Source organism: Anguilla anguilla, chromosome 6, assembly GCF_013347855.1.
Source record: "Anguilla anguilla isolate fAngAng1 chromosome 6, fAngAng1.pri, whole genome shotgun sequence".
In the NCBI taxonomy this organism is placed as follows: Eukaryota; Metazoa; Chordata; class Actinopteri; order Anguilliformes; family Anguillidae; genus Anguilla; species Anguilla anguilla.
In genome coordinates this window covers 9,789,450-9,817,420 of record NC_049206.1, presented here as the reverse complement: position 1 = coordinate 9,817,420, position 27,971 = coordinate 9,789,450, and the positions used below count along the sequence as shown (strand labels likewise).

Here is a 27,971-nt window from a genome sequence, read left to right as displayed (position 1 = left end):
AGGCATGATATTACTTGCTAAACTGTGCAGACTCATTTCCTGTTGAGTGAAATTAAAAATGTAGTGCAAGCTGGCTTCAAGACATTCTATCTTCACATTGAAATAATCCTGAAAAAATATTTTTTATATTTATTGACAAACTCCAAAAACAAGAGGTCCTGCTGGTATTTGCTCAGTTTAAATTGGCTACAAATACTCCTTTTCTTAGAAGAGTGGAAGAAAGAGTACACTCTGTCAGCTTGCAAAATAGTGCTGTGTCACAGTATCTTGCAAAAAGAAAAAAAAAGCATATGGAACATGCACATCTGGCAGTAAGATTCCGCCACAGTTTCCCTTTTCCACCTTTGCCATCAAGTGCTATCTGGACATGGATTTATATAAGTCCTGCTTACTTGAATTTGCTGTGCTTATTACTTGCAGCCTAGCAACAAGATTGCATGAGCAGGTTTGGCCTTACTGTGTCACGTGATTTCTTGCTCTTGAACTGCGTCTGTCCTGGCTAAGATCCAGATAGAATTCAATGCCATAGTCAGTTCACACACACATGCATGTACATACTTTGATATTCATACACGCTCATTATACGTGTGTGCACAACACGTATGCATCATATCACATTTTCTGTGAATGCGCAAATTTAATTTCTTTAAATTAATACTTTTACAATTACAATTATTATACTTGACCTTGTCATCTCACTTACTGGATTCCCCATGGCAGCCTGCCAAGGTTACAAAAGAACTATCAGCCTCGCACGCGCACCTGTCCTACTGGAAATAAACTTTATCTTGTTATCTTTACAAGTTACCTAGCCTGTTTATCTGTCTAGTTTACATTTCATTACAGGTGAGCTCTCATATTGCAACTCTCAATCTCAAAATGCATTTCAAAAATAACAGATTATTCTCAAAGATAGCAACTGCAAAATATACTAAAATCGTTTGTGACATGCCGAGTAGCTCCGATTACAAGCCTGCTTAATTGTCCTGAGATGGTCATAGCCAATCACGCAGCGTGACCGTTCTGCAGATAAGCCTTCTCATTTGTCTAACCAGTTTCGAGTACTCCACACTGTAGCCACTAGGCGTCGCCATTCAGCTGTCCATTTGATTTCTGTTAGTCGACGCAAAAGCGGTTGGAACAATCTGTAACTTCCATGACAGAACAAAACATTGCGTGCACTGCAAAATTTATGCGAACCAACCACCGCTTTACAGCACACAAATCGCACAGTTATGTTCTACTGGTTGTAAATATCTACAAGTCAGTGTTTTATTTTTATCACAATGACAATCTGCTCCTTATTGTGCAGATTTGTTCAGTTGCTGTTACTAGCCATTTAAGGTCGTCGTTGTAAAAGAGGCGTAACTTGGCGGGATGGCATACCTGCCATCCCAATCTGCTCTCAACTAACCATCTTGGTTAAGGTCTAATCATTTTCTCAAAGTCAGCGCGTTTAGCAACTCGCAACATAAAATATAATTCCCGCTTTACTGTAAAGAGGGGCATTCGGTCTCGTGAGTTAGTAACAAGCCACACCTCTCCAACCGAGTGTCTCCAATCAGAATCGTTTATTTGTGTTGCTGCTGTCATGACAGCCACTCCACTTGCAGGCGGCCTCATCCCTTCCTTGCTAAATTAGCATGTGGCCAATAAGCTTAGTTATGCAAATACTTGGAGACAAAGTGTACTGAACACATTGCCCACTGTTAAATTTATCCGTACGCAGCGAACTACAAGCATTCAAACTGAACAGCTGTCAGAGAGAAGACCGAGTGCACATAGCAACAACTGTGGATTGTATTCTGGCCAGTTAAAAACTACAATAGGCTACAGAACTGGACAAGCGGGGGGATATAACACTTGTTGGATTTCATGTGCAACATGACTTTTGAGGAACTAAGTGGAGATCATTCAGTTGAAAGGTAAGTTATCCAACTATAACCGGCTTTTGCTCGTGCTAGTGAGATACCTGTTTCGTACTGAACTACCTGTTTCGTGCAAACCCTCTCAGAAAAAAATGAAACATGACAACATTCTCTTGCGAGCTCGTGAGGCTCTGGGGCTGCACGATCCGTACCATAGCTACAACAGCTGTCCGTGTCAGGTAGAATTTAAACAGAAGCATTCTTTTCACACACAAATGATCAATTTGCCGCATCTTGTAAACTAGGTCTTGGTCGAGTAAATTAACGATTCAGAATTTTATTTCTGGATGTTTAGTGAGGTAACTAGCTTTTGTTACTTCCAAGCCACTTAGATAACGTTAGCTAAGGTAGCGAGCTAGTTAGTCGAGCAAGATCGATGACGTTAGTTACACTATGTCACGCTATAACTTACCGACAGCTGTTGGCTAGCTACCTATCTCTTAGTTGTCATATGTGCATTAATTTTCACGATGTGTTTTAAAAAATGTTTTTGCACATGGTTAATGTTTCTATTTATTTTATTTAGGATGGATTCAGTGGCTAGAGCCTTGGAGGAGGTCCTCAGTTCTGCCTTACCTCAGGGATGCATTACAGTTGGAGTTTACGAAGCGGCCAAATCACTAAATGTGTAAGTTATCTGTTATAATGTGCTTTTTGGTTTCGAGCGTAGGTTGTCAATTTTTTCCTCGTTATTTTTTAATGGCACACGGCAAAAAGCAGTGGTGCGTAACGGTGACTCATCGTCGCTTGGGTACCCGGTAAGTTAAGACTCACGAGTTGTATGCTGACGAGTGCATTGTTCATTGCTCCCCAGGGATCCGGATAACGTGGTACTTTGCCTCCTGGCTACCGACGAGGAGGACGTCAAGGACGTTGCTCTTCAGATCCATTTTACCCTGATTCAGGCGTTCTGCTGCGAGAATGACATTAACATACTGCGTGTGAACAACATGAGGCGTCTGGCGGAGATCCTTGGTGGGCAGAAACAAGGCGGAGAACCAATGGATTTACACTGCATCTTAGTCACGGTAGGCATACGTTGGCATTTCTGTCGTGCCTACCACATTTAAACAATGGCCTTTTCGTGATTATTCTGCATATAAGCTGTTAAGAATTACTCTAGCATATTTTCATTGTTCTGCTGCTTCGTAGTAACGGCAGTGTCATTATCCCAAACTGCGGTGAACTTGTCTGTACTTGCTCCCACGGGGTGTCTTTTAAGTTGCCGGAACTCTTATGTTCAGACTTCCTGTATCCGGCTTTTTATTATCCGTCTTGACATTTATTCAAATTTTTTCAAATGTGGGTTTTAAAGAGCCTTTTCCAAAATTAGGAAAGCCTGAGCATGTAGATAAAACAAAAACAAACGAATTTACTGCAGGATTCCTTTGTTTCTTCCCCCCTGTGGTTTTTTTTAAACATATTTTTTCTATATATAAAAAGGGTTGATGAGCACAATACACTGTGGCAGGATGTGTCAAGCATGCACATCATAGTTAATGCATTTTGATACCACACATCAATAATAACCCTCAGAATTCTGCAGCCAGCAGTTAGCTCTGCACAGTTTCGCCTGTTGTAGAGGCGCCATGGCTGCATAGCTAGGACTGTCTAAAATTCTTTGAAGTCGCACCAGTCTCGCTGGCACCGTGATGTGGATTGTGGGCTAAGCTTCCCAGAGGCGCAGTCGAGCGAGCGAACTGTTCCCAGTTTGTGGGATTCAGTGGCAGTTTTGGCAGATCACAGCGTACTTCCTGTGGGACACCCCTGCAGAGGCCTGTTCCAGGAACTGGGATGACTGAGGGCAGAATTTGTTAATGTGACTCCCAAAAGAAGCGCCTTCGTTTTTTTCTCCTTTTCTGACACGCTTCAATGACTCCCACCCACCCCCCAAGCTGCATGTGTGGCCCTGGCTCTGCAGAGCTCACCCACAAATCTTTCCTCTGCGCAAACATCTCTGACAATAAGGTTCCACCGCTGCAGACGCCGGGCTCCGCGTTGCGTGCACGTGTTGCGTGACCCAGACGGTGAGCTAACCCTGCCTGCGCCTTTTTGTTTTCCAGACCCCGCACTCGTCTGCGTGGAAAGACCCGGCGCTGAGCAAGCTGAACAGGTTCTGCAGGGAGAGCCGCTGCCTGGATCAGTGGGTCCCGGTCATCAACCTCCCCGAGCGATGAAGAGCCAGGCGACCTGGACTTTGCTTTTCATGAAAAACCACGCTGGATTTGTGTGACGCTCCAGTGGATCCCTCAGGAACAAAAAAAAAAATCCCTAATGCTGATGAAACGAGAACAAAAATAAAGAAAGAGAAAAAGGAAAGAAAAAAAAATCCAGCTCTCTTGACGGGGGAAAAAAAAGGGGGTGGAGTTCAGTCCAACGAGAGCTGTATTCTTGGCTCGGTGCAGGGAGGAGTGACTCAGCAGTTTTGAGCGAAAGGACAGCCAGGGGTTGGGCTTGCTTTAGAGCCGGGTTTCGGAGGAGGGACGCTGTACAGGAAACGGATCATGTGTGGGCACACCGGTGCGTGGAAGTTCAAGCTGGGATTCGAAACAAGCACAGACTGGCGAGGAAGAAGCGGAGAGGAACAAAGACTGGGGCTTCCTGGCTCTTTCACAACTTCAGGGGAACCTACGGGACTGCCGCACATACAGAATTTCTGGACTCAATAGTTTTGCAATTATCATTTTTATAAAATAATGCTGTTGCCGTTGTTGTTATTGTTATTAGAATTATTTAAAAGGGAATGCCCAGAACACCAATGTGCAGGAAAAACAATGCATTTGATATTTATGCTAACAATTGTTTTACAAGTGAACTGTTCTTTTTTACTGTCACTGAGATATTTTATGATATTAATTTAAATGTATTTATGTTGAAGTTTCCATCATCATTTGCAATTCTGTAAAACAGTGGTACAGATGTATTTTGTTGAATAAAATGTTTTTCAACCAGATCTCAGAGGTGGCAGTGAGGTCATTGAAAATATCAATTGAATTGAGGTCGCTGTTGAACTCTGTTCGGGCCTTGTGCGTCACACGTGAGTTAATGAGGTCGTCGTGACCTTTCACCTCTATCAGAGCGAACCCTGACGCATACAGAGAAGGCTTACTTGGCAACAAGGCTAGTTAGTTCGCTCGTGTTTTGGCAGAGGTGCAGAGTTCACTCGTTGGAATGTCCTACGAAAGGAGACAACAAAATAGCACAGGAGCCAGTTAGTCTGTGCAGACGGGAAGGGGCGGGGTCAGCTTTGAATACCTTTAGAGCAGGAAACATGCAAGGGGATGAATTACGAGCAGAGTTTTGTAGCTCAACTTAAACTCCCTGTTTGGCACAGTAGACAAAAAAGCTTCTGCAGAAAACTGATTTTACCGCGCAGCTCAAGAATAAAATCTCAGCGTGTGTGTGGCCTTCGCCACGCGCAGTGCGAGCTGGACAGGAAGTGAATGCTTGTATAACCTCAGCTGTGACATCCGCACGGGTGATGCTGGAGCTTTTGACACAGGGAAAGTGGCTGATGTCAGACCTGACGCAAGACAGGCAATCCCCCGGGTCACATTGCAGATCACAAGATACAAAGCACCTTTGAACAGCCAAACTCCATTCCAGCACCTGACCTCCGCATTGCACACTCTTTGTGAGCGGAGAGAATGAAACAATGGGTGTTATCTGAGAAAAGGGAAAGGGGGTGGAGGGAAAGCGTCTATAAAAACATTCAATCCCATAAAGGAGCTATTTTTGCATGCTGCTCTGACTCCTTACGAAATAGCTGTGCAACAGGAGCTGTCAGTCTGAGGAGAGCTGAGATTCTATTTAAAATGTCTAGATTTGCTTCTGTAGATAATCATTTTGTAATCTTATTACAAAAAAAGTGGCATTTAATGTCATAATGTCACAGCTGAGTTACCTGTATTAATTCATGAGCTATTTTAGGGTACAGTATCGGTCACGTTTGATGTGATGTCAGGGGTAGTTCATTCTGAATATAGTTAGAACAATGTGATGTCAGAGCAGGTGACATCATGGATGTGCCTTTGCAGAGCAGCATGATGATGTCAGAGCAGTGACATCACAGGTGACTTCTAAATCAGAGGGTAAGTCTCTGTAATCCTCTCTGCTGTCTCGTCGAGCTAGAAATGCGTTGCTATGGCAGTCACAGCCCGGCTCCGCCTGTGCACAGCATGGTGGGTATCATCCATTTGTGCACAGATCTACCCTCCAGCGGAGCTGAGCGAGTTCGGTACATGCTGTACTGTCCTGGAAGAGTTGCAGTCTCGCCGGTGTCCTCCAGGATTTCCTTCCCTGCGACCTGATAGGATCCTGCTTTGCATGCTGCACAAGGGGAGGGGAGGGACGGCACATGGGAAATGAACCGCGGCAACGCAATTTAAATGAATGGCTCCAGCGGCCGAGTCCCTGCTCAACCAAAGCCCCAGGCTGCAGAGAGAGAGAGAGAGAGGCCCTATGGGCCCATCAACGCTGAGCCGCGGGGTCTGCCTGCACGGGTGACCGCGCACACAAACAAGCAAACGGACAAAGCGGCGGCGCTGTCTGGGGCGCAGACGCTTTTGGGGAGGCATCGGCCCTAAAGCCCCCCCCCCCGTGTCAGATCCCAGCTCAGCACATTCCGGGCCCCTGACACCACGCCCAGCCGTACGGGAGCGGCGGCGGAGGACGCCGCGGTGGAGCCGGCTTGTTTTTTTCCAGGCCGCAGAACGTGACCGGCACCAAAAAAACCACCGTGAGGACAGGGCGTTTCCCCTCCCCATGGGGCTATGGAGAATTAGGAAGGGAGCGACTTTAGCCACGCAGTCCCATAACCACCCGTGGGAAGCACAGATATACCAGAGAGTGAAATTTAACATTAACAGAGTCACATTTTTACTTATGAGAGTGCTTTGTGCAACACTTTGAGGCAGGGGGGCCACCAGAGATTTTGGAGCCCATGAAAAGATCTCACATTGGGCCCCACCACCCCAGACAATCCTATGTTCCAATATTTTTGAGAGCCCCAGTCAGTTAAGGCCCAACTCCCCCACCCCTTATGGTGTCCCTGCTTGGAGGTCACCTATATGCTTTAAAATCAGGATCACATAATAGAGCTAGCTAATTCCCCTCTATATGATGGTCTAACGGAATAGTGAATGGCAGGAAATGGTGGAAATGCATTTGTACACAGAAATGCTATAAATTTCTGGAAAGAAGGACCGTTTCCAAATAAAATCTTTTGTTACCATAAAACATTTATGGTAACCTAAAATGAGATTTATATCTATGAGCTATCAAAGAACATTATTTAGGTATAGCATTGATTCAATAAATTTACAATAAAATGTGATATGCAAACCTTTTCTTTACATCAGTAGATTATTAACATATGATCATGCACTGTTCTGTGTTATTACCTAATTTGATCCATATACTTGCTGAGAGCAGATATTTTGCAATGAGATCTTAAAAGAGGGCGATGGTCTGTGGCAGTGACTCAGTGTGGAAAGCTCTGGTTTCTGGGTTCAATGTCTGGACTACAGACCGGACTGTCTCCGCGCCGTCTGTGCGTCGCAGAGATATGTGCATTCAGGATGAAAGTACGAGCCCGAGAAGAGATGAGATGAAAGGATAAAAGCCGGTTGTGCTTATTAAGAGCGACAGAGGAAGTGAGGGAGAAACAGACCGTGTCTTCTCCAGCTCTGATGTGGCTAAACAGGCGCTCGATGGAACCCAGTGGGTTCTCACTGTTGCCAGAAATATGTGCACATGCTCAGAAGAACATCAGATTAGGCTCCACCGAAGCCCCCAGGATTTCCAGTGTAAATTCAGAAAACTTTTCTTTTTTTTTTCCTGTTCGTAGCCGGCTAGTGCCGAAGTTGCACAGAAAAATTCGCCCCTGCGCCAAATTCATAGTAAACGTTTGTGCTCAGCCGTCACACAATGCATGTTGTTGCGACCCATTCCTTTTTCATACAGTATTGTATTGCAAAACAATCTTTTCAGAGAAAAATCCTATGCACAACAGGCTTTTTTTAAACATACCCACTGGTACATATAAAGTGTTTCCTGCATTGACACAATGAAGAACATTTGGAAAATCACAAGCGGAGGGTTGTGTCTTTTTTAACCCTGTGGCTAAACCTGCCTGACCTCTAAACCTGGTGACATAAGTGTTTTGTCACACGCTCGTAATCCACCGTTTTGTCGCCATTGTGAAGAGCATGTTTTCTCGAATTCCATGATGTCAGGACCAATAAAAACAGCTTAAGGTCACCACCTGATGTTCGGTAGTTTAAAAATAGCTCCCATCATGCAGAGAGGAAATCAGGATTCTCACTGCTTCTATTTTTAGAACACCGTCCCACCTCCCACAGCCCAAAATGTCTGCCAGCCAGCCGGAAGCTAGAGACTGTGATCTAGTCAGAGGATGTAAATTGATGCAATGAGATTAGAGAGAAAAGACTGATTCATGTACAGCGTCTATAGATTTCTGGGGGGGCCCCCTCCCTCCCCCGCAGTTGGATTGTTTTTTTTTTAGAGAATCAAAGACAGCAACGAACAAAAACGTTTGGGGGGTGAGTCAAGGCAGAATGTCAGCAGGAAGAGAGGAGAGAAAATTCCAGAGACCTGGGCTGAAAAGGAGAGGCACGTGAAAGAGAGCCACATTACGCAGGACCTGCCATTGAGCCAGGAGTCGGTGGGCTTTGCCGCGGCACGGTAAATTAATACACCTCCCCAGCCTCATGAGTCAGCACATTCCCCAGTGGTGAAATCTCCCTACCCGGGGCGGGGGGGGGGGGGGGGGGGGGACGGGGTTAACAAAGCCAACGGGGCTTCGGTCGCAGCTCGAAAAAAAAAAAAATGTTACATTAGATCGTAATTTTACACTTTTACAATTTAAAGACTGCATGCAGGGCCGATACAAGTTTTATGAAATGCAGTGAATACAGTGACTGGCTGCTTTTTTCCAGGATTGAGGGGGAGCTAAGATAAGAGTAAACTGACAAGTGGAATTTGGAGTGTTTACTTTGCAACCAAAACCTGTTGGCTCAAATTAGTTTATTTTTAACGGTTTATTTGGAGGACTGACAAGGGAAACCAGGCCTTTTTTTTTTACCCCATAGTAAGAAAATGGGAAAACACATGCTGGGGAGAGAAAGCACAATCCCTCACCAACAACAGGATTGTCAGCTACAAAGAGCCAGTTTGGCTATATCGCAGCCAACACTCTTTAGAGGAGTACCATGGTACTGTATCTTTAATGACCACGTGGAGATAATAAAGAAAGGCCCTCAAGCTATACAGCATCCGTAACCGCACCCCCCCCCCCCCCCATCAGTACAATAGGGTATTGGTTTTAACCAGTTTCAGAGGGAGGAGTGTTTCATAGCTTTCCAGCACTGTTCCTTTTTTTTTTCTTTACCACAAACCTGTTTTCATAGATTGTCTTCCATTTAAGAGCTAATCTGGCCCAGCCTAGATTGTCTTCAGCCATATGGCATGAGACTGCTGTAGTGTGGTTTGGGGTTTGGTAGGCTGGCAAAATACAATTGGGGGGGGGGGGGGGCACTGCCCTTCGGGACTACAAATCCAGGATCGAGGAGCAAGGAATGGGAATCCTCCGAAGGTTCCCTTTCTCAGTATTTTACACCCGTGTGGGGTTAGTGAGGTAAAGGGCAAGAATGCCTGCAAATAGTGGACTATGGCCAAAACGCCGCTATCTCGCTCCAGCGCACTCTGGCACGTGACAGGCCAGGAAGTACAGACTGTACAGATGTTGTCATGGTGATATCTACCCTCTACAGCTTTTCCTTTACCGGCTGAAAAATGCGATGCCCACATCGCATTCAAACGCATTAATAACAAACACAATCATCAGTAAAGGTATGAAATTGTGCTGCTGCACGTGTGAGAGAACGGTTCACCAAAGCAGCGTTTTTGTGAATGGTCACGACCGGCTGTCAGTTAGCATGAGGAGCAGCGCTCTACGGCAAGGACCGGTTACAGCGAAGGAGGGGGGCGGGGGGGGGGGGGGCCACAGAGATCACGGGTACGCAAACGTGTCCTGTTGTGCGACATGTCAGAACATGGGGGCCATGTTACAAAAGATTTCCTGTCCGGCTCTCAAGACCTCATTCCGAATCGCTCTGGTAACCCCACGGAAAAGTAGGTGACATACTGAATGGGCGCATACCGAATTACCGGCTTATGCCACCGCTTCTCTGGCCGGCTGTTTGGAAACACAATCGCCGTCAAACGACAAACAACCTCTGGCCACAATGCCGGCCCATCTGTCGCAGGTGAGCACAAGTGGCGATTACATCAATGTGGGCCAGCGAATATGGACTGACCTGATTCCACAGGTAATTGCAGGCCTGACCGAAAGGCTGCTTTCAGGGACTTTTCTGCGACGGGTGAATAATGGCAACGCGTCGCGGCCGCCGCACGAAAATAGAAACTGGGGCAAACTGTGAAACGCCTTCCTGACCCGACACAGAATGGCCGTCTGTCAATTGTGAGAGGGACCCTTATTACACGAGGGCATGTATCGTAGAGGTTTTGTTTTTTTTTTTTTTGCTTTTTATATGGAAGGTTTGCGAAAGGTTTGATATACAAGACGTTGTGAATATTTTTTTAGGATTGATGCACTGAAATGAAAAACCAGTAGGGCCTACCACGCCAATGCACAGGAAATGAAAAAAGTCCCTTCTGACATCACCAAATACATGGCAACTGACAAACCACTGAAGTGATGACATATGCAGTAGACAACACATAAATGTCTCTCTGACAGAATCAAAAATTCCTGCAAAACACTTGTGTGTCAGTAATCAAGTATTTTGAGAGCACTGTAATCAATTATTTAAATTGAATTGATAAACCAAACTACTTTACTTTCAAAAGTACTTTTCAAGGCCTATTATTACATTTAAGTATTGCTTTATATTTGCACTTTGATCACCACTCAAATTTAACTGCATCCCCTTTACAGTTTATTGAATGAAGTCCATATTCTTCCCTCAGGTGTCAATAAAAAAGGAGAAAACAATCAGTAGAAAAAGGACAACAATAGTCAACTAGACCACAATTATGTTTAATGAAGTAGGAAACCTTTCAACATTTACAGTACAGGAAACTAAAATACAGCTCCAAAATCCACCAAGAGGAATAGCTAAATCTAAATCTAAAGAAAGCAAATCCATCAGTTACAGGAGTTAAGTTGGCAAAAAACAATGAGTTTCCTTTTTCTTTAAGCAGTGTTCTTGAAAGTAAAGGCAAAAAAGGTACCAAAAGGACCAAAATAAAATAAAATAACAATAACATTTTTTAAAAAGCAAGAATCAAGTCTGGAGCTAGTTAGGCAAGTTATACCATACAAAGAAACAGCAAAGGAGACATCTTCAAGAGAGGAATTTTCCACAGTGATCACCAGGCCATTTTAGTTAGGTAGTGAGAGGGCACGTTTGGAGTAAGAACCACGCAGAAACACAATCACCTTCCACAGATTTAACTTCTGCAACAGGCAGAAATCTGCTCAAACAGCGCTCCCCTTAAGACAGTACGCAGTCAGAGAGACTGCAGTGGAGTCACAAAAGAAAATGAACCAACTTTATATCTGAAACACAAGAGAGAAGGCGTGGGGACACAGAGCCGAGAAGGCGTTAAGCCAGCTAACACAAAACATTCACATGACGTTGCTGCAATGTTATGGCAATATTACAACAGTGACAAAACTGTGAGAACAGTTTTTGTTAGCGGGGAACATGGCGCTGAGGACAGGACAGGTCAGGTCACTCACAGGTGAACAGTCACAGAGAGTCACTATCAGTGGATGATGAGCGGGGGAGCTAGATGCACTTTAGCTAAGGCCATTGCTGCTAAGCGGCTATAACCTGCCAGTCAGGCAGTGGCACCTCCATCTGCGGCACGACCGTGGCACTGTATGACCGGGAAGAGGAGGACAGCTGTAAACATGGAATGTCAAACCGTGCAATAATCCAAACAAAAAACAAAATCACGTTAATATAATCACTTGAATGAAGACCCTTTTCAGACATCAGCCACAGCAGTATGTTGAGCTATGAGCACCGTGTATTTGTAGTACAACCAGGCAAACCTTTTTTTTATGACATAATGCTTCCGTTTCTGGTACAATCCGTGAACACAATGGCACAAGTAAGCTTGAACTCTTATATTCGTGTAGATGTCAATTATTAAAAATAAAAAAAAAATAAAAAACTGACAGAAACAGAAATTTCCTTCATAGTAATGTAAGGCATATGCACTTTAAAGGGTTACCATTTAAACATCATCATATTACACAGCAATAAAATTGTCCTGCATGGCTATCACATACCTACGGCTGGTTGAGCTTAGCTAGGCTAGTCACAGGGTACCGATTTCAAAGGCAAACAAGTACAGGATTTATTCTAGGTTTTAATACAGTACTTCAAAACTCTTACTTATTAGTCATCAAACAAATGGCTGTGCATCGTTGCACATATATACTGCAATGACTGCAGAGACTTGCTCCTGTAATGGAATACTGTAGCAATGTACTGCATGGAACCGATCAGCGGTGGAGGATATTTGTAAGTTTGTCCTTGGAACTTGAATTTAATCACTGAAAAAATAGGATTATTGATTCTTTAGCTGAATTAAGAATAAATTAGACCAGCAATATGGAGAAACTATGCACAATGAACAGCAATGGTGTTTAAAAACACTTGCTGGGGTAAAAAAAAAAAAAAAAAAAGTGACTGGGTAGGGTGGGTTCACAGGTTCCTTAAGCTGTATCACCTCACAAAAGAACTGAACACAAAATCATGTAAACCGGAGAGTCTCCATATGTTCAACAGAAGGAACAGGAAGGAGATACGGAAACAGAGTTTGAGGTGAACATCAGACTGGCCTCAGACATGCATTGATCTGAAGCAGATAATAATCAAGTAAGAGAGTTTCTTTTTTTAGTTTTTATTGCTTTGTCCCCTTCTTTCATTCTTCCCGTTCAATTTAAGCATGTAGCCTCATCATAACAATTAAAAAACCCCCCACTGAACGGTTACGCCCCTTCCCGCTGCGTCTCTGTACGTAAATCTATGCAGTCACATCGAGGGAGGGGCGTGGCCAGCATGATGAGGTCACAACTGACGCACTGTCACGGCCCACACTAAAGCGTAGTTTCCAGACTCTTACGTGAAGGCAGTGACCTTTTAGTCCAGCCCCGCCCCCTCCCTCTGTGACGAACGGCCGCGAGAACCAGGGCTTCCTTTTCAGCACGGGGGGTCATTCATTAACAGTGCAGGCCGGTCATACGGAAGATAGAGACGCTGCGAGCTTGCTAGGGCAGTGTTGCAACTGCTTATCAGCGCCATTCACTATTAACAAATGATCTAATCAAGCCGAGTTATCAATGGGTCCTGATTGGCTGAAGAAAGTACGGACACTAGGAACTAGAGACCATTGTTTAGGCTTTTGATGACTACAATTTCTTTATTTTTTGTATTCCAGGGCAGCTGGTCTCAAAAGCAGCAGCAATGGCAGCTTGCATGACGCTGCCCTTGCGGGCTTCACGCCGAATCCAATATCAGCATCCATTCCTCATCCTCAAGCTTTGTTTCCACGGACACAGATTACCAGCCAATTACATCTCAGAAATCGCGGCGCGTGTTTACATTGTGCTTTTTCTTCTTCTCCTTTCGATCAGTCGGAATGCAGTGGCGAAGGCAAACAATGGCTGCAATTCAGCCTGTTAACTTGCACTAGTTTTAATAAGGGGGGCACATTTAGGGTGATTTCAGGGGAACTTACAGTTGTTTTAAATTGTTTTCGATCTATAAAAAAGGAACATTTAAAAAGCACACGAGTTAGGGGGCGACCCACTACAATATTGTGCAGGGCTTTTTGTCCTTGAAGGGGTTTTCTGACGGATGGATGCCCATGAGCAAGGGGTCGTACTTGGCGTTTTCTCCACAGTAGCGCATGAGGTCTGCTGATGCGTTGGACACCTACGGTACACAAGATCCAGGGTTACTTACAAGCAGAAACTGTCACACAAACAGAAACACACAAACACATAAAACACACATGGATGTAAGAACTAAAACACTCAGACAAACATGCGCACACACACACACACACATACATTTGTGAACACACACATACAAACACACAAATGATTGGATGGCCCTTTGATCTGCAACTCACATAAAACCACACCTTCCCAGAAACCCTTGCAGCACTTTTTGTTTACCCATTTTAGTTCCTGTTGTTTTTCAAAAACATCTTTCTCTTTCTGTTGATCATTTTGCACGACCAATCAGATTCTGGAATTCACATTTACACAGAAACCTGAAGATCCAGAAGCACTCTTCTATATTCAGGAAACTCCGCACAGGCGTGTGGAGTCAGAAAGCGATGTGTGTGATGCAGTCCAAAAAGAATGCGCCTGGGGTTCTGGAAATATTCTATTATGATATCAATGATTAACGCACTGGTGACGCACTGGCTAATAATATTAGCATGTTAACAGTACGCTTACTCCAGGTGAATCACCCCGCTGAACGGAACGACTAGTACCCCACCCGGAAGCCCCACCTGGGACCCCCACCTGCGCAGGGCTGACGTGAGGGGGGCCTTACCTTTATCCTATTCATGCTAGCCTCCATCCTCAGCTGCATCACCGTCCTCCGTGCCTGCACTATGCTGTTAGAGCTCGGCATATTAGAGGACATCTTAGTCTACGGGCACCTACACCAGAGCAATGACAAACACAGGAGCTTTCCCACAATGCAACTTCTACTGAGGGAAATTAGAATCCACACCCATCATGTAACTTCCACAGGGGAAAATTAGAACCCACTCCCACCATGAAACATCCACTGGGGGAAATTAAAACCCACTCCCACTCTGCAACTTTTACTGGGGGAAATTAGAACCCACTCCCACCATGCAACTTGCACTGGGGAAAATTAGCACCAACACCCACCCTGCAACTTTTCCTGGGGGAAATTAGAACCCACTCCCATCATGCAACCTCTACTGAGAAAATGTACAACCCACTCCCACTATGCAACTTCCACTGGGAAAAATTACAACCCACTCCCACCATGCAACTTCCACTGGGGTAAAATCAGAACCCACCCGTGGAGGGTTGGAGCACTGGAAGGAAAGGCCTTACTTACTGCGTTCTCCTTTAGGTGGACTCCAACGGCAGAAGCCGGCCTGGCCGTTACCTGTGAAGCACAAAGCGGTGGACTGATGTAAGTCTGTGCTGAAACCGGGCCTCTGGGAGAGCGCGTGACTGCCGCCGCTCTTCCGTGAAGGCAGCCCGAGCCTTCCAGTCAGGAAGTTCGCCACCGCGCACGCACATCCGTGACGCACAGGGAGCACGCTCAACACCGAAGCCGCGCTGCAGAGCCGGGTGGAAAGCCCTTGCTCAACACGCATTCGTAAAACATGCAGGTATGCACATATGCAAATATATATATATATGTACTGTATGCCTTGAACAAACAAAAAAACTGCTGTAGTGAAAATACTTTCAAATGTATTATTGCATTCTGTACTGAACGTCACTGGCAGCGCAGATTTCAGCAGAGTAGAACATACGCATCTTGCAGTTAAGACCGGAGACTTACAGAGGACAATAATTAATTTCTGGGTCTTAGGAGGATACATACATTTTTATGCAAACATATATAACATATGCAATATTTATGCATACATATAGAGTGCCATAAAAACATATTTGCCCCCTTCCTGATGCACTCTATGAGATATTTACAGTAAATAAATGCACATATGCAAAATAAATGTAAGCACTGGGATGGCAGGTGAAGTCACGGCTTGGTGGGGCGGCATGTCCCATACCTGTACAGCACTGAGTTAGGTATAATACACAATGACACACACAAATGAACAAGGAACACACACACACACACACACACACACACTGTGCACACACACACGTCATTACCAGCCGCAAGTGACTTATAGTCGCTGCTAACCCCACAACAGGGCCCCACACTCCAAACCCAACTTAGAGCCAGGAGAACATTTTAACCCCAGACATGAAGGGGCCCGTGGGGGGTCTGCTGTGATGTGATGTAGGCAAGCCTGGTGAGGGGGAGGCCAGTGTGCAGCACGCTCCGTTTGGAGGAGATGCTGCAGAGTGCGTGTGCTCTTCTGCCTTTGAAGCGCAGCCAAACGCACAGGCTAGCAGCTGTTCCCCTGCCATGCCGCTCCATGCCCCCCCCCCCCCCCCCCCCCCCACACCGAAACGACAACTGCACCTTTTTTTCTGCCGATTCATCTTACGCAAGTAGTGTCTCTCCCCCCCTGCACCCCCACCCTCCCCTTCCGCCCCCTCTCAAACGGGAAAACGGTTGCACAACACGAGCCGAACGGTAACGTGCCGCTGGTTGGACTGAGCCCACCTTGTGTCCCGGAAGCAGCTGTTGCGCAGCAGGGGGGGAGGCGGCTGGGCGGGTGGGCGGGGGGGATTGGGCAGTTCAGGCTTAAGAACCGGGGCGGGGGGGCTGCCAGAACCGGGCTCCCAATCAAAGGCTCACAGTCGGCTTTATGAGCGGCAGGGCGGCGGTTTTGCTGGCAGGCGCCGGCTATTTTTACTCCCAAAGCAGCGCAGTCAGCCAGCGGTGCGCTACTGTGCAGCACAGTGAGAGAGCGGTACGCTACTGTGCAGCAAGGTGAGGGAGCGGCAGTGCGCTACTGTGCAGCACAGTGAGAGAGCGGTACGCAACTGTGCAGCACGGTGAGAGAGCGGTACGCAACTGTGCAGCACGGTGAGAGAGCGGTGCGCTACTATGCAGCACAGTGAGAGAGCGGTACGCTACTGTGCAGCAAGGTGAGGGAGCGGCAGTGCGCTACTGTGCAGCACAGTGAGAGAGCGGTACGCTACTGTGCAGCACGGTGAGGGAGCGGCGGGGTGCGCTACTGTGCAGCACAGTGAGAGAGCGGTGCGCTACTGTGCAGCACGGTGAGGGAGCGGTGCGCTACTGTGCAGCACGGTGAGAGAGCGGCAGTGCGCTACTGTGCAGCACGGTGAGAGAGCGACGGGGTGCGCTACTGTGCAGCACGGTGAGGGAGCGGTGCGCTACTGTGCAGCACGGTGAGGGAGCGGCAGTGCGCTACTGTGCAGCACGGTGAGGGAGCGGTGCGCTACTGTGCAGCACAGTGAGAGAGCGACGGGGTGCGCTACTGTGCAGCACGGTGAGGGAGCGGCAGTGCGCTACTGTGCAGCACGGTGAGAGAGCGGTGCGCTACTGTGCAGCACGGTGAGAGAGCGACGGGGTGCGCTACTGTGCAGCACGGTGAGGGAGCGGTGCGCTACTGTGCAGCACGGTGAGAGAGCGGCGGGGTGCGCTACTGTGCAGCACGGCGAGAGAGCGGTGCGCTACTGTGCAGCACGGCGAGAGAGCGGCGGGGTGCGCTACTGTGCAGCACGGTGAGAGAGCGGCGGGGTGCGCTACTGTGCAGCACGGTGAGGGAGCGGTGCGCTACTGTGCAGCACGGTGAGGGAGCGGTGCGCTACTGTGCAGCACGGTGAGGGAGCGGTGCGCTACTGTGCAGCACGGTGAGGGAGCGGTGCGCTACTGTGCAGCATGGTGAGGGAGCGGTGCGCTACTGTGCAGCACGGTGAGAGAGCGGTGCGCTACTGTGCAGCACGGCGAGAGAGCGGCGGGGTGCGCTACTGTGCAGCACAGCGAGAGAGCGGTGAGAGGGCCCCCACCGCGCCCCGCCCAAGATTAGGGCCCTCTGGAGACGCCTCGGCTGTCACTTCCTCTTCCTGTCAGCAATCCCCGGTCGTGAGGGGCTGTGCCCGGACAGACACACACACACACACACACACACACACACACACACGCGCGCACAGCTTCCTGTGCACTCCTCCATTCCTCTCGACCTTTGCTCTCTTTCTCTTTCCCTCTCCGTCCCTCTGAAAGAAGAGATAATCCCTTTCTTCTTTCTATCTCTGCCCACCACTTCCACTTTTCCAAAACACGTCATGCACTCCACAATCACACACGCACACGCAGACACACACATACACATACACACACACACAAATGTTCTACCTCAGCCTACACACACGCACACACACACACAAATGTTCTACCTCAGCCTACACACACACACAAATGTTCTACCTCAACACACACACACACACACAAATACTCTACTTCAGCAGACACACAAGTTCTATTAAATGAGCAAACACACATATATGCAAGCTACTTCAGAACACACACGCACTTGACCTCAAAGAACACACACAAGGTCTCAAGCAAGCCCACACACATACAGCAACCAGCTCCCGACCTCAACGCATGCACACACACACAAATGTTCTACCTCAGCGCACGCACACGCACACACGCACACACACACACACACACACACACACATAACTACTCACGCATGGTGCAGTAACGAGTGGCCACCATGCATCTAATCCTGGATACAGGACTGGCAGAGGACACACAGTCACACATGCTGATGCAAACGCAATTACAACACTCTGCTTTCAGGAACATTAGCCTGGAGCTGTTCCAAACACTCCCCCACCCAATACCACCCCGCAACTTCTCAGAAAAGAAAAGAGAACAGGGCCACTTCCCCCCCCCCCCCACATTCAAATCATCTGACCACAATACCCTACACGAGGGAGGGGTTCCTAGAACTTGAAAAAAAAAAAGAAAAGACTTTTGAAGATAAAATGTAATCAATGGGCCCTGATGAGGCCGTGTCATGTCACCGTGACAGTCAAACGGCAGAAGCCGTTCTGTCCTGTGCGCATCACTCAACCATAAACAGAACGCACACAAAAACACACACGTGTGCTGCTGTGCTGCAGGGTAGAGGCAGCCAGCCAACCGCCGGCAGGCCTGCTCCCTGTTTCCAGTGCTGTGGGCTCTGCTGTGTGTAAATACTGTCAGGAATCCGGCCGGGGAGTCTGAGGCGCTGTCCCCCGCATCGCGTTTTCCTTTATTAACAGTAAACGCGCGATGGAACGGCTCTTCCCATCAGCCGGACGACCGGTGTCAGAGAGGGTTCGCGCGTCACACGGGACAGGCCCCGCTCGCTGTTCCCTTCGACCGGTTCCCTCCTCGCGCCGTCCGGATTGGACGAGGCGGCCCTCGGGCGCCGGGCCCACGTCATAGGGCCGGTCGCTTAGCGCCGGTTTAGCCAATAGCAGCAGCTTACACAACGCAGTGCCTAATGTTATTCAGCTGTACAGGAACGCCAGGCGAGACGCAGGAGGCGATGACTGCTAGACGCTAATCTGCCCTTAGGTGTATCAAAGGGCAAAGAGGCAGCGTTAGGGGCAGGACTGAGGGGGCAGGAGGGGTAATAAATCAGGACCAGAGGTTTATGAGCGCTGACCTCTCTCTCCAGGCAGACACTAAACGCTAAGAGGAAGAGCGGGGGGGGGGGGGGGGGGGGGGACTGGAAGTCGGGAGCAAGGTCACCTCGGGGGTCAACCGCTGCAGCGCTCTGCGCACACGTGGGGGCCGATGTTGTCCCCGTCCCAAGAGCGGGTCTGATTTATAAGCACGCAGTGGGGGCTGCTAATGGTAGTCACCCCCCCCCAAAACTGCCCCCGCCCCCCCCACCACCGTGCGCTTCCTCAGCACCCTGCTGGGTTTTTAATTCCCGGCGAAGGGCTCCGGGTCAACAGCGGGGTGGGGGCGGGACCAAGACGGGGTGGGGGCGGGGCCAAGTCGCAGAAGAGCTCCGTGGTCGCCCGCAGCCAGCCCCTCCCCGCGCCGGCCGCGCCCTCAGACGGGCACAGCGGGCGGGTCGCGAATAAGAAACCCGCCGTTCACAGACAAGGCACTTCCAAATTCCCCCCCCTCCGAGAGCCAATGAAAACACCGACCGATGACGCCAGCTCGTTCCGGACCGCGCGGAGAGCTAGGCGGGGAGAGACGGCGGACGGGCGCGGTGTGACGCGGCGCTCCGGCGCTTCCGCCCCCGCGCCTCACTGCCTGACGAACTCTGACCCCGGGGTTATCGGACACTCGCAGTTTCGGACTGCCCCGACCCCCGGCTGAACCCGGCCGAGCCCGGCACCGTTTGGTGGGGAGGCGCGAGGAAGCCGGCGGGCGGGGCGGAAATCTCCGGCAGGATGCGGAGCGCGCCGGAAAACGACCGTAAAAAAAAACCCCGAGATCGCTTTCATCATCAGCCCCCTCTTCCTCGCTCCCCCTCTCCCTCCCTCCCTCCCTCCGCGCGCAGGAAGGAAGAGGCCTTCGCTTGGAACGGCTGATTAAAGAAGCCGACGTTTCGGCTGAAGTCTGCGGCGGAAGGGGAAAGGTGGACACGCACCAGCAGACAAAAACAAACAAACAAACAAGCTAATAAACTAATTACACTGCAGAGGCTCGGGCCCGGCTGATCTGCGGATAAGGAGAGCAGACGGGAGTCTGTGGCCTGTGCCCCTCTGTGCAGTTAAATAACACAGATCTGCCCACTGAGAGGAGAAGGATGGATCGATATGGCCTAATTTACCAGTTCTGCTACCAGAGTCTTTGCAACTTACCCAACATCTAAACATGGAAATATTGCAAATGATTAAGTGTTAAAAAATGAAAGGGAATGTCCACTTTCTGAGATTGTTGAAAAATATTATTGTTTCTGTTTTCCATAGACTCAGATGGGTTTTGTCCATGATGAAGGATATTTGAGATATTAACAGACGTTTCTGATGTACTGTCAGAAACTTTTCGTTCTGTCCAAAGCGCCTATAAAATACACCGTGAAAGGGTTCGGTTAGCGTGAGAGGTTCACACCAATCGGAGGACCACGCATACTGGTTAGGCAGGCACACGCACCTGAAGTGCATCACTAATCAGCCCTGGTGTTTAAAGTGTGCTCTCTTCCCACTAGGGGGTCTGTGACCGGGGAATCTGCAAACCGAGCGGAAGCAGCCAGCGAGAAGAAGCCTTCAGCGTGCTGGACCCTGACCAGCATCCCAGCCTCCCCAGTGGTTAATTCACTGAGGATCCGCTTACGAGCAGGAGCCAGCTAACGGGCTTCCTGTGAGCGCCGCGTCACGCTTTGGCCGGGTCACGCTTTGGCCGTGTCACCGTTGGTTCCCGGAGCATCTGAGACACAGTGACCTGCCAAACAGAACGACTGCAGCCAAGAGCTCGCCGACCCTGCTTTGCACGTGTGGTCAGCTGAACACAGGCTGCTCTTAGAGCAAGCTCTGAGAATAGCCCAAGGAATCCTCCCCGGCCACAGCCCTGGCGACCGGGAAGCCCGGCGCAACCAAAAACGGAAAGCAGAGTTTCAGCTATGCGGTCCTGGCCCATTGCAGGATTCCCGAAACTCCTGGAAGATCTGGCAACCCCCGCACGTGCTCAGAAGGCAGAGTGAGCGAGAACCGGCTCACTGTTGCCATCGGAAACCCGGGAAGTGACACGGGAGCTAACCTGCTTTCGCACATCCTGTCGTACGGGAACAACTGGGCCGGTTGCATAACGGGGCACGAGGACCCCACGGGCCTGGTGGGGCGGGGGTGGGGGGGAGGTTTTAAATGACCAGCCGACGAGAGTTAAGATCCAATTCACAACGTGCTACTGCAACGCTGCAGCCAGATAACATTCCTACGACATCACAGCACTTAAAAAAGAAGCATGCTATGTACGGAACGTCGCTGTGACGATACAACCGCATAGCGGTGAAGGCATGACGTTGCCGCATCGTCGCGGCGACGCAGAGGGAACGTTAGTATTACGCGTCTGCTGTGATGTCACGGGCCGGGGAAAAAGGAGGGAGACTGCGGGGGCCCTGGCCCCTCCCGTGGCCCCTCTCAGACTGACTGGCTCACCTCCGGGGGGAATCTTTGATGATGAGAATGACTCGCTGTTCCTGGGTGGGAAAACCGGTGGCAGGACCACCTAGCCTGCACGGCGGGAATCGCTCCAAAAAAAAAAACACACACACCGCTCCCCCCGTGCCTCCACAAACATCACACACACACACGCGCACGCGCACGCACACACACAGAGCGCATAATCTACCATTCATTCCGTCTTGACTTTAAGGCACTTTAGGCAGCGCAGTTTCCGAGACCTTATCGCATGCGAGCACACCGCCATTGTTCTGTTCATAAACATGCCATTCATCACCCTTCACCTCGGGTGACTCACAGACGTCTCGTTTCAAACAGCGGGGCCTTTAATGCAGTCGGCGCAGCGCGGCGCGGCGCTGGAGCGGGTCCGGCCCGGGCGCTGTACTCCAGCGCTCCACGCCGAGCGGCTCCACCGGGCCGCCAGACCCGCGCGGGGTCTCCCGCGCTTTAACGACGACGCCCCGCCCGGCTCACGTATCCGCATAGAGGCTCCCAGCAGAAATGGTTTTTAATTGAAAGGAGTCTGATCCTTATTTTTGGTCGACACACGCATAAATAAACTTCTACGCCCTGGGTTTTCAACGGGGGGGGGGCCCACAGACCCCTGGGGATCCTTAAAGGTACTGTAGGGGGTTCAGACCTGATATGCAATGGCTAAACACAGATTTGGAAAAAATATTTAAAAATATAAAACTGTTTTTAAACATAACCCTTTTTAACCTTTTCATAAGGGTTTGTTCTCTGTGAATTTGGCACAGTAGCACTGTGTATGCCGACGGCTACGCTCGATTAACTGAGGAGAACTCGCTGACTGCCGCTTAGTTCACCCTGTGCCGCGTAACGGCTAGAAACCAGTCCCTGAAGACCGCCAGGATGCTGGTTTCCCAGCGAGCGCTCCCTTATCAGCGAACCAGTCGCCGGGGCGAGTTGGCAGATCTCTTATCTGTCTCTCAGGCCCCACAATGTCGCCTAGCAACGGGGCGCCGCGGCCGCCAGACGCGACCAGCGCCGTACTGCCGCAGCAGCGGGGATTGGTAAAAGCGGAGGAATAATGCGGGCGTGTTATCAGCGTAGCGACAGCCTCCAGTCAGTCACTCTCTCCCCCCACCCCCCCTCCCCTCCCCCCTCCCCCCTCTGCGGCTTTTGCGAAAGTTTAGGTGTCAACAATGGAGCCTCAAGATCTCCATGTCAGCGTAACCAACCCTACTGGCAGCAATCCGGGGTGGGGGGAAGGGGGGTGGGGGACGCAACGCTATCTGCGATCTGGTCAGGCAAGGGGGCCGTTCGTGCGTGAGGGGAAAGGTTGTCTCTGTTTCTCACAAACAGAGCCCGTCCTGAGAGGGGAACGGTCAGGACGTTCAGAGACGATGCTGAAGGACGGCAAACACTCGCCCTCCCAAACGAGTGTCCTCCTTTCTTTCTCCCCACCCCTCTTCCTTTCTTCTTCTTTCGCTCTTCTGCTTAACTACGATCGTTGGCGGCCGCTCAATCATGTTTTCCTCGAGAAGCGTGACTGCAAGAACACAACCCTAAGGCTAGTCTGCAAAACTCCTTCTTTTTGCCACAGCAACTGAAGATACCAGCATTCAGTCCAGTAACAGAGACACCTTCAGTTGCAGCACTGATGCTTTTGTTTACAGGATTACAGATTTCACAATGAATGCTCTGTGAGGTTATTGTACTTTCTCCAGAGATCTCCTCAGGTTGAGCGGCAGAAGAATGCAAACAGTGACTGTGAGTAAGCCGTAGGGGTGTCTGGGAGCACAAAGGAGAGTTTGACTGTGAGCGCGTGTGAAGGGAGCCTTTATGAGCCTCGGAGCACCGCAGGTCAGCGAGCACAGCGCCAACGCGCAGCGCTGAAGCACGCCAACCTCTCTCTGCGGAGAACCCCGCTAACGTCTCCCCCCCGCTCCGACGCACCCCCCCCCCCCCGAAGTCGAACGGCTCCTCAACCGTAAATCAAGCATCTGGCTCTGAGCGTGGGGGGAAAGCGAGCGTCTGGGGGGGGGGCGGGGTTTAGGGGAGGGGGTCCGAGGGGAGAGAGCAGGGACGGGACGGGACGGGACGAGGGGACGGGACGGGGGGGGTCTCGGACCGCTTCGTTGCACACAGACGAACGGGGCGGGGCCCCTAAACGCGGCTGCAGGGGGAGAAAGCGAGAACCCGGGCGCTGGGGCTCGCCCCCCCGTCTGCCTGCACCGCGACCCAGGTGGGCGGAAAGGAACAGAGGCAGACAAACAGGTTCCCCCCTCCCTCCCTCCCTCCCTCCCTCTTCTCCTTTACCCCCCTCTCTCCTTCCTCACCTCCTGTCCCGGCCCGCCGAGCAGCCAAACCCACGTGTGGGAGAGCGAGAGAGAGCGAGCGAGCGAGCGAAGCCCCCAGGGGGGGGCCAGGGACTGGAACCGGCGGGAAGCGGGCCCCAGGCCGCGACCACGGCCTCAGCGGACCCCGCGTTAGGCCGGCGAACGAGCGCCTGCTCACATCCCCAACGTCCTGTGCCCTCACATGCCCCGGGAAAGGGAGCAGCGCGTGCAGATTAAAGTCTGTCTTCACCCCCCCACACCCCACCACCACCCGCTGCACAGCTGTACAGCTGCCAGACGGTGAAGAATGCGCGGCCGGACCGGGTCGTAAAAACGCCCCGCCGTTATCGGAGAGCTCTCTCTCCAAACCCCGGGGGGGGGGGGGGGGGGGGGGGGGGGGGTCGGGCAAGGCGGACGGAACCCGCGGGAACTCCCGAGTCTGTCGAGTGCAGCGCTGACGCGATAAAGGAGACGTAGCGCGCAGGCCGAGCCGCGAGGCTGCAGCACAAGCTCCGCCCACCTCAACTGCCATAAAGGAGATCCCTGTGCGCAAGTTCACCCCGGGCCACCGCGTGCGCTGAAGAGTCACAACTTGCCGGATTGTTCTTTGCCCCGTGTGCATAAAAATATGAAGGCATCGCCTCAGTAAACCTGTGCAAGTTCTAAATGACTGTGTTTAGCACAGGGAGTAAGTCTCTGTGCATTCAGCCTGAGTCTGACTTGCATTAGGAGCTAATGATGCATGGATTTTAGCCAATGTGGTTTCGGTTGGGTACTAAAATTTGAGAGTTGGAACCATATATCACATATTTATGTGGCAACAAAGGATTCATGTTGCTACTCCACTGAGACTGACCATGGTTATTCAAAGCCAGGTGCATTCTGGGTAGGAGAAAGGGAGTTAACTTCCACCGCCCACACCAGCACTGGAACGTGACCAGACGTTCACCCCAACCCGAAACCCTCGAGCCCCCTCGAGCCCGTCCACCGCCTCCCTCTCCCAGCAGCCTCGAGTCGCAGCGACGAAGCTGCAGACAGCAGGGCGCAGGAAGGCAGCGCTCGAGACTCACGGGAGGGGGAAAAAAATAAAAAGAACACTCTGGCTGTCATAACAACCGGTCGGCGGGGCCCACCTGTCTGGCGCAGAAGCCCTCCAGGTACGAGACAGCCCATCCGGGCCCGGGACACAGACGAGACTCTGTCTCGCTCCTCCCGAAAAAAACAAGATTAATCGACGGCAACTTCCGCCCGATGGCGCATTGTGCATTATGCCTCTGCTCGGGCAGAAACCCTCTCCTGCAGACAGCGGGGGGCGGGGGGGGGGGGAGTCAGAACTCGACAGCTCCGCTGTGTTCTCCCGCCGAGCTCGCTGGCGGGGTAGCGCTCGCTGCCGCTCACCTCTCGTGACTCACCGCCTCTTTTTTTTGGCAGGCGGCTTATCTCGTGAAAGGACGAGGGCGCTGAGGCCGTATCAAAGGCGCTCTTTCATCTCCCGAATTTTTTTTTTTTTTTTTTTTGGACAGGTGAGGAAGGCGGCGCACCTTTGTGCCGGCGAGGGTGAGAAAGTGAGGAGCCGCGGGGGAAACAAAGGGGAGGATTCCCCCCCCCCCGTCGCGCGACCGTGAGGGGGAGCGAGGCGCCGTGTGGGGCCTGCTGGCATCGATAACCGCGCTTTAAACCGTGATGACTAACCGCTCGTTCACACCGAGGCCCGGCGTCTAATAACTGTTTAAAAAAAAAGAAAAGAAAAGAGGAACTCTTTGTTGCTTTTTTGAGTGTGAACAAATTTGACTTTCTTTTTTTTTTTTTTTTTTAACCCGTCACTGTCCAAACAGGCAGAAGCATGAACTGCAGTCACTGCTGACCACATTCCTCACCTCCAGAGAACAGTGGCCCTAAACAAGAATGTGTTCCTGTGCCACAGATGACCTTAAAATGTGTTCAAAAAAATAATAAAAACTTGAATTGTGTAGCCCGGGGATGGTTGTGACCCTAAATGACTGCATGTGGCTGGCTCTGTCTATCATTTACAGCAATGACCTGGAGAAACACTGACCGATATCTTACTGGTTGGCACTTCTCCAGGTCATCTCCAGGTCATTGCTGTAACTGACAAACAGAGTTGGCAAGAGAAGTTGCAACAAACCAACAGCAGGTGATTGCCACCCGTGAATGACACTGTCGGGAGCCAGTCGAAACACCTGCTGGACGCTAGACACACACGGGGCACAGAAACACAGGAGGTCTTACCCCACACTGCACTGGTTTCCTGCTTTCGGGTGCTGAGTTTCACAACAAGATCACTTCCAGCAGTTGACCTGGTATTCCCATCAGTGCCTCTGACACAATAACTGCGTCAAGACAAACTTATCTTAACCCTCAGAGCACAACAGCGAGAGGGGTGATAAACACTAATCTATCCAATTTATGCAATGACCTGAAGCCACCTCCCTTCCTAAACAACTCCTGCTTCGACTTCTTTCACGACTGGGTTTGGACAAGGATGTTCCCCTTTCTGAAAGGGATAACTTTTTATCAGCGATGTTTAGCACAAACAGATAGTTACAGAGTTCTAAGACAATTCCGTCCTTGTCAAAGGGCACCAGCAGAAGCGTAGAGCTCAAGATGTAATCACTGTGGAACTCATTCAGCCTAAAGACTGGGTTGTTTACGAGCCTCTTGACTTCCAATGAATCCTCCAGTGTGTTCTGAACAGGAACTTGCAGGGAAGAAATGCAAACACATTTTCCATGAAAAGAAATCATTATACACCTGTTGATTTTTTTCAGTTTAGAACACAACCGGTCCTGTTTTCAGTTCCTTCCTGGATGCCATTGTCTTATCAGAGGCCAACAACTGTGGCTGGCTTGCGCTCGTGCTCTCCTTACCAGGAACCCGGGGGGGGGGGGGGGGGGGGGGGGGGGGGGGGGGTTCTGCGCAACGTGCTCACAGCAAGCTGTTTCGAAGCCAGGGCCGGCCCCAGCCCCCTCTCCTGCTGCAGGGGGGAGAGAGCGCGGTGCCCAGTGACCTGCCTGGTGGGTGGGGGGCCGGGGGAGCGTGACTGAGGCCTGGGAGCTGCTCCCTGAGGAGGCGCACGCTCTGTCGGCGATAAGCCGCAGAGGAGCCAGCTCGGGTCATTTGGATAAGTCCCCTGGGTACAGGAGGAGGTGACGAAAAACCAAATGAGCACATGCGTGCACGTATATGCACGCAGATACACACACACACACACACAACATGCAAGCACAACACACACATACACAAGCAAACACACAAATACACATACACACACACATATACACAAGCAAACACACAAATACAAGAACAAATACACACACACAAACATGCAACTGCACACTCAAACAAGCAGACATACACACACACACACCTGCATGCACATGCAAGCACGCACACACACACACACACACACGTGTGGGCATGCATACACACACACACACACACACCGCTATCTTCATCATTTAAATGTGTAACTGCAGCATGTTCTTTTGTCTATTGTGGTTATGATGCATGTTTGTTCTATGTGCACAAATACATGCACATAAAATCTTTGAAGTATGACGTTCATCCTGGGTGATGGAATAGCACTAAATGCATTCCCATGCTCGACAGTAGTCATAATGTCACTCCTTTGGAAAACTGCCTCAAACAGCTTTTGCACATCCTTGTATGCAAAGTACTTGTTGCCACGCACACACTGAAGAGGTGACGTTCAAAACTCTTCCTGATCCTCCTCTGGCAGAAAATGAAAGGTTCCTGCTCAGGCGTGACTTTAGAAAAACTGCCGTTTGACCGGTAAAGCTCGAAATCAAATATGAATATTGCTGTACTGCTGATGCATCTAACATTCTC

General features: G+C 50.1%; 2 protein-coding genes across 3 annotated transcripts in view; one reads left to right on the top strand and one right to left on the bottom strand.

The window, feature by feature from the left end:
* The first annotated feature begins 1,701 nt into the window (after nucleotides 1-1,701).
* gadd45aa (growth arrest and DNA-damage-inducible, alpha, a) lies at nucleotides 1,702-4,881 on the top strand. Its single transcript, XM_035421502.1, has 4 exons — nucleotides 1,702-1,925; nucleotides 2,455-2,556; nucleotides 2,743-2,956; nucleotides 3,992-4,881. Exons 1-4 carry the CDS (start codon nucleotides 1,876-1,878, stop codon nucleotides 4,103-4,105), a joined length of 480 nt encoding a protein of 159 aa, XP_035277393.1. The 5' UTR covers nucleotides 1,702-1,875; the 3' UTR covers nucleotides 4,106-4,881.
* A 6,108-nt stretch (nucleotides 4,882-10,989) lies between these two features.
* gng12a (guanine nucleotide binding protein (G protein), gamma 12a) overlaps nucleotides 10,990-27,971 on the bottom strand; it is a 57,928-nt gene continuing 40,946 nt past the window's right edge. For both annotated transcript variants that reach the window (XM_035422743.1, XM_035422744.1), the window contains exons 2-4: nucleotides 15,101-15,151; nucleotides 14,558-14,666; nucleotides 10,990-13,924 (exon numbers count right to left, since the gene is read on the bottom strand). In XM_035422743.1, the coding sequence (XP_035278634.1) occupies nucleotides 13,799-13,924; nucleotides 14,558-14,650 (219 nt within the window). In that variant the 5' untranslated portion in view covers nucleotides 14,651-14,666; nucleotides 15,101-15,151 and the 3' untranslated portion in view covers nucleotides 10,990-13,798. The remainder of the gene's footprint in view (nucleotides 13,925-14,557; nucleotides 14,667-15,100; nucleotides 15,152-27,971) is intronic.

Bases quoted from the DNA above. Each gene is read 5' to 3' on its own strand.
- gadd45aa (XM_035421502.1), top strand. From the start codon at position 1,876: ATGTGCAACATGACTTTTGAGGAACTAAGTGGAGATCATTCAGTTGAA. The intron at 1,926-2,454 runs GTAAGTTATCCA...TATTTTATTTAG, and splicing joins GGAGATCATTCAGTTGAAAG to GATGGATTCAGTGGCTAGAG. The intron at 2,557-2,742 runs GTAAGTTATCTG...ATTGCTCCCCAG, and splicing joins GCGGCCAAATCACTAAATGT to GGATCCGGATAACGTGGTAC.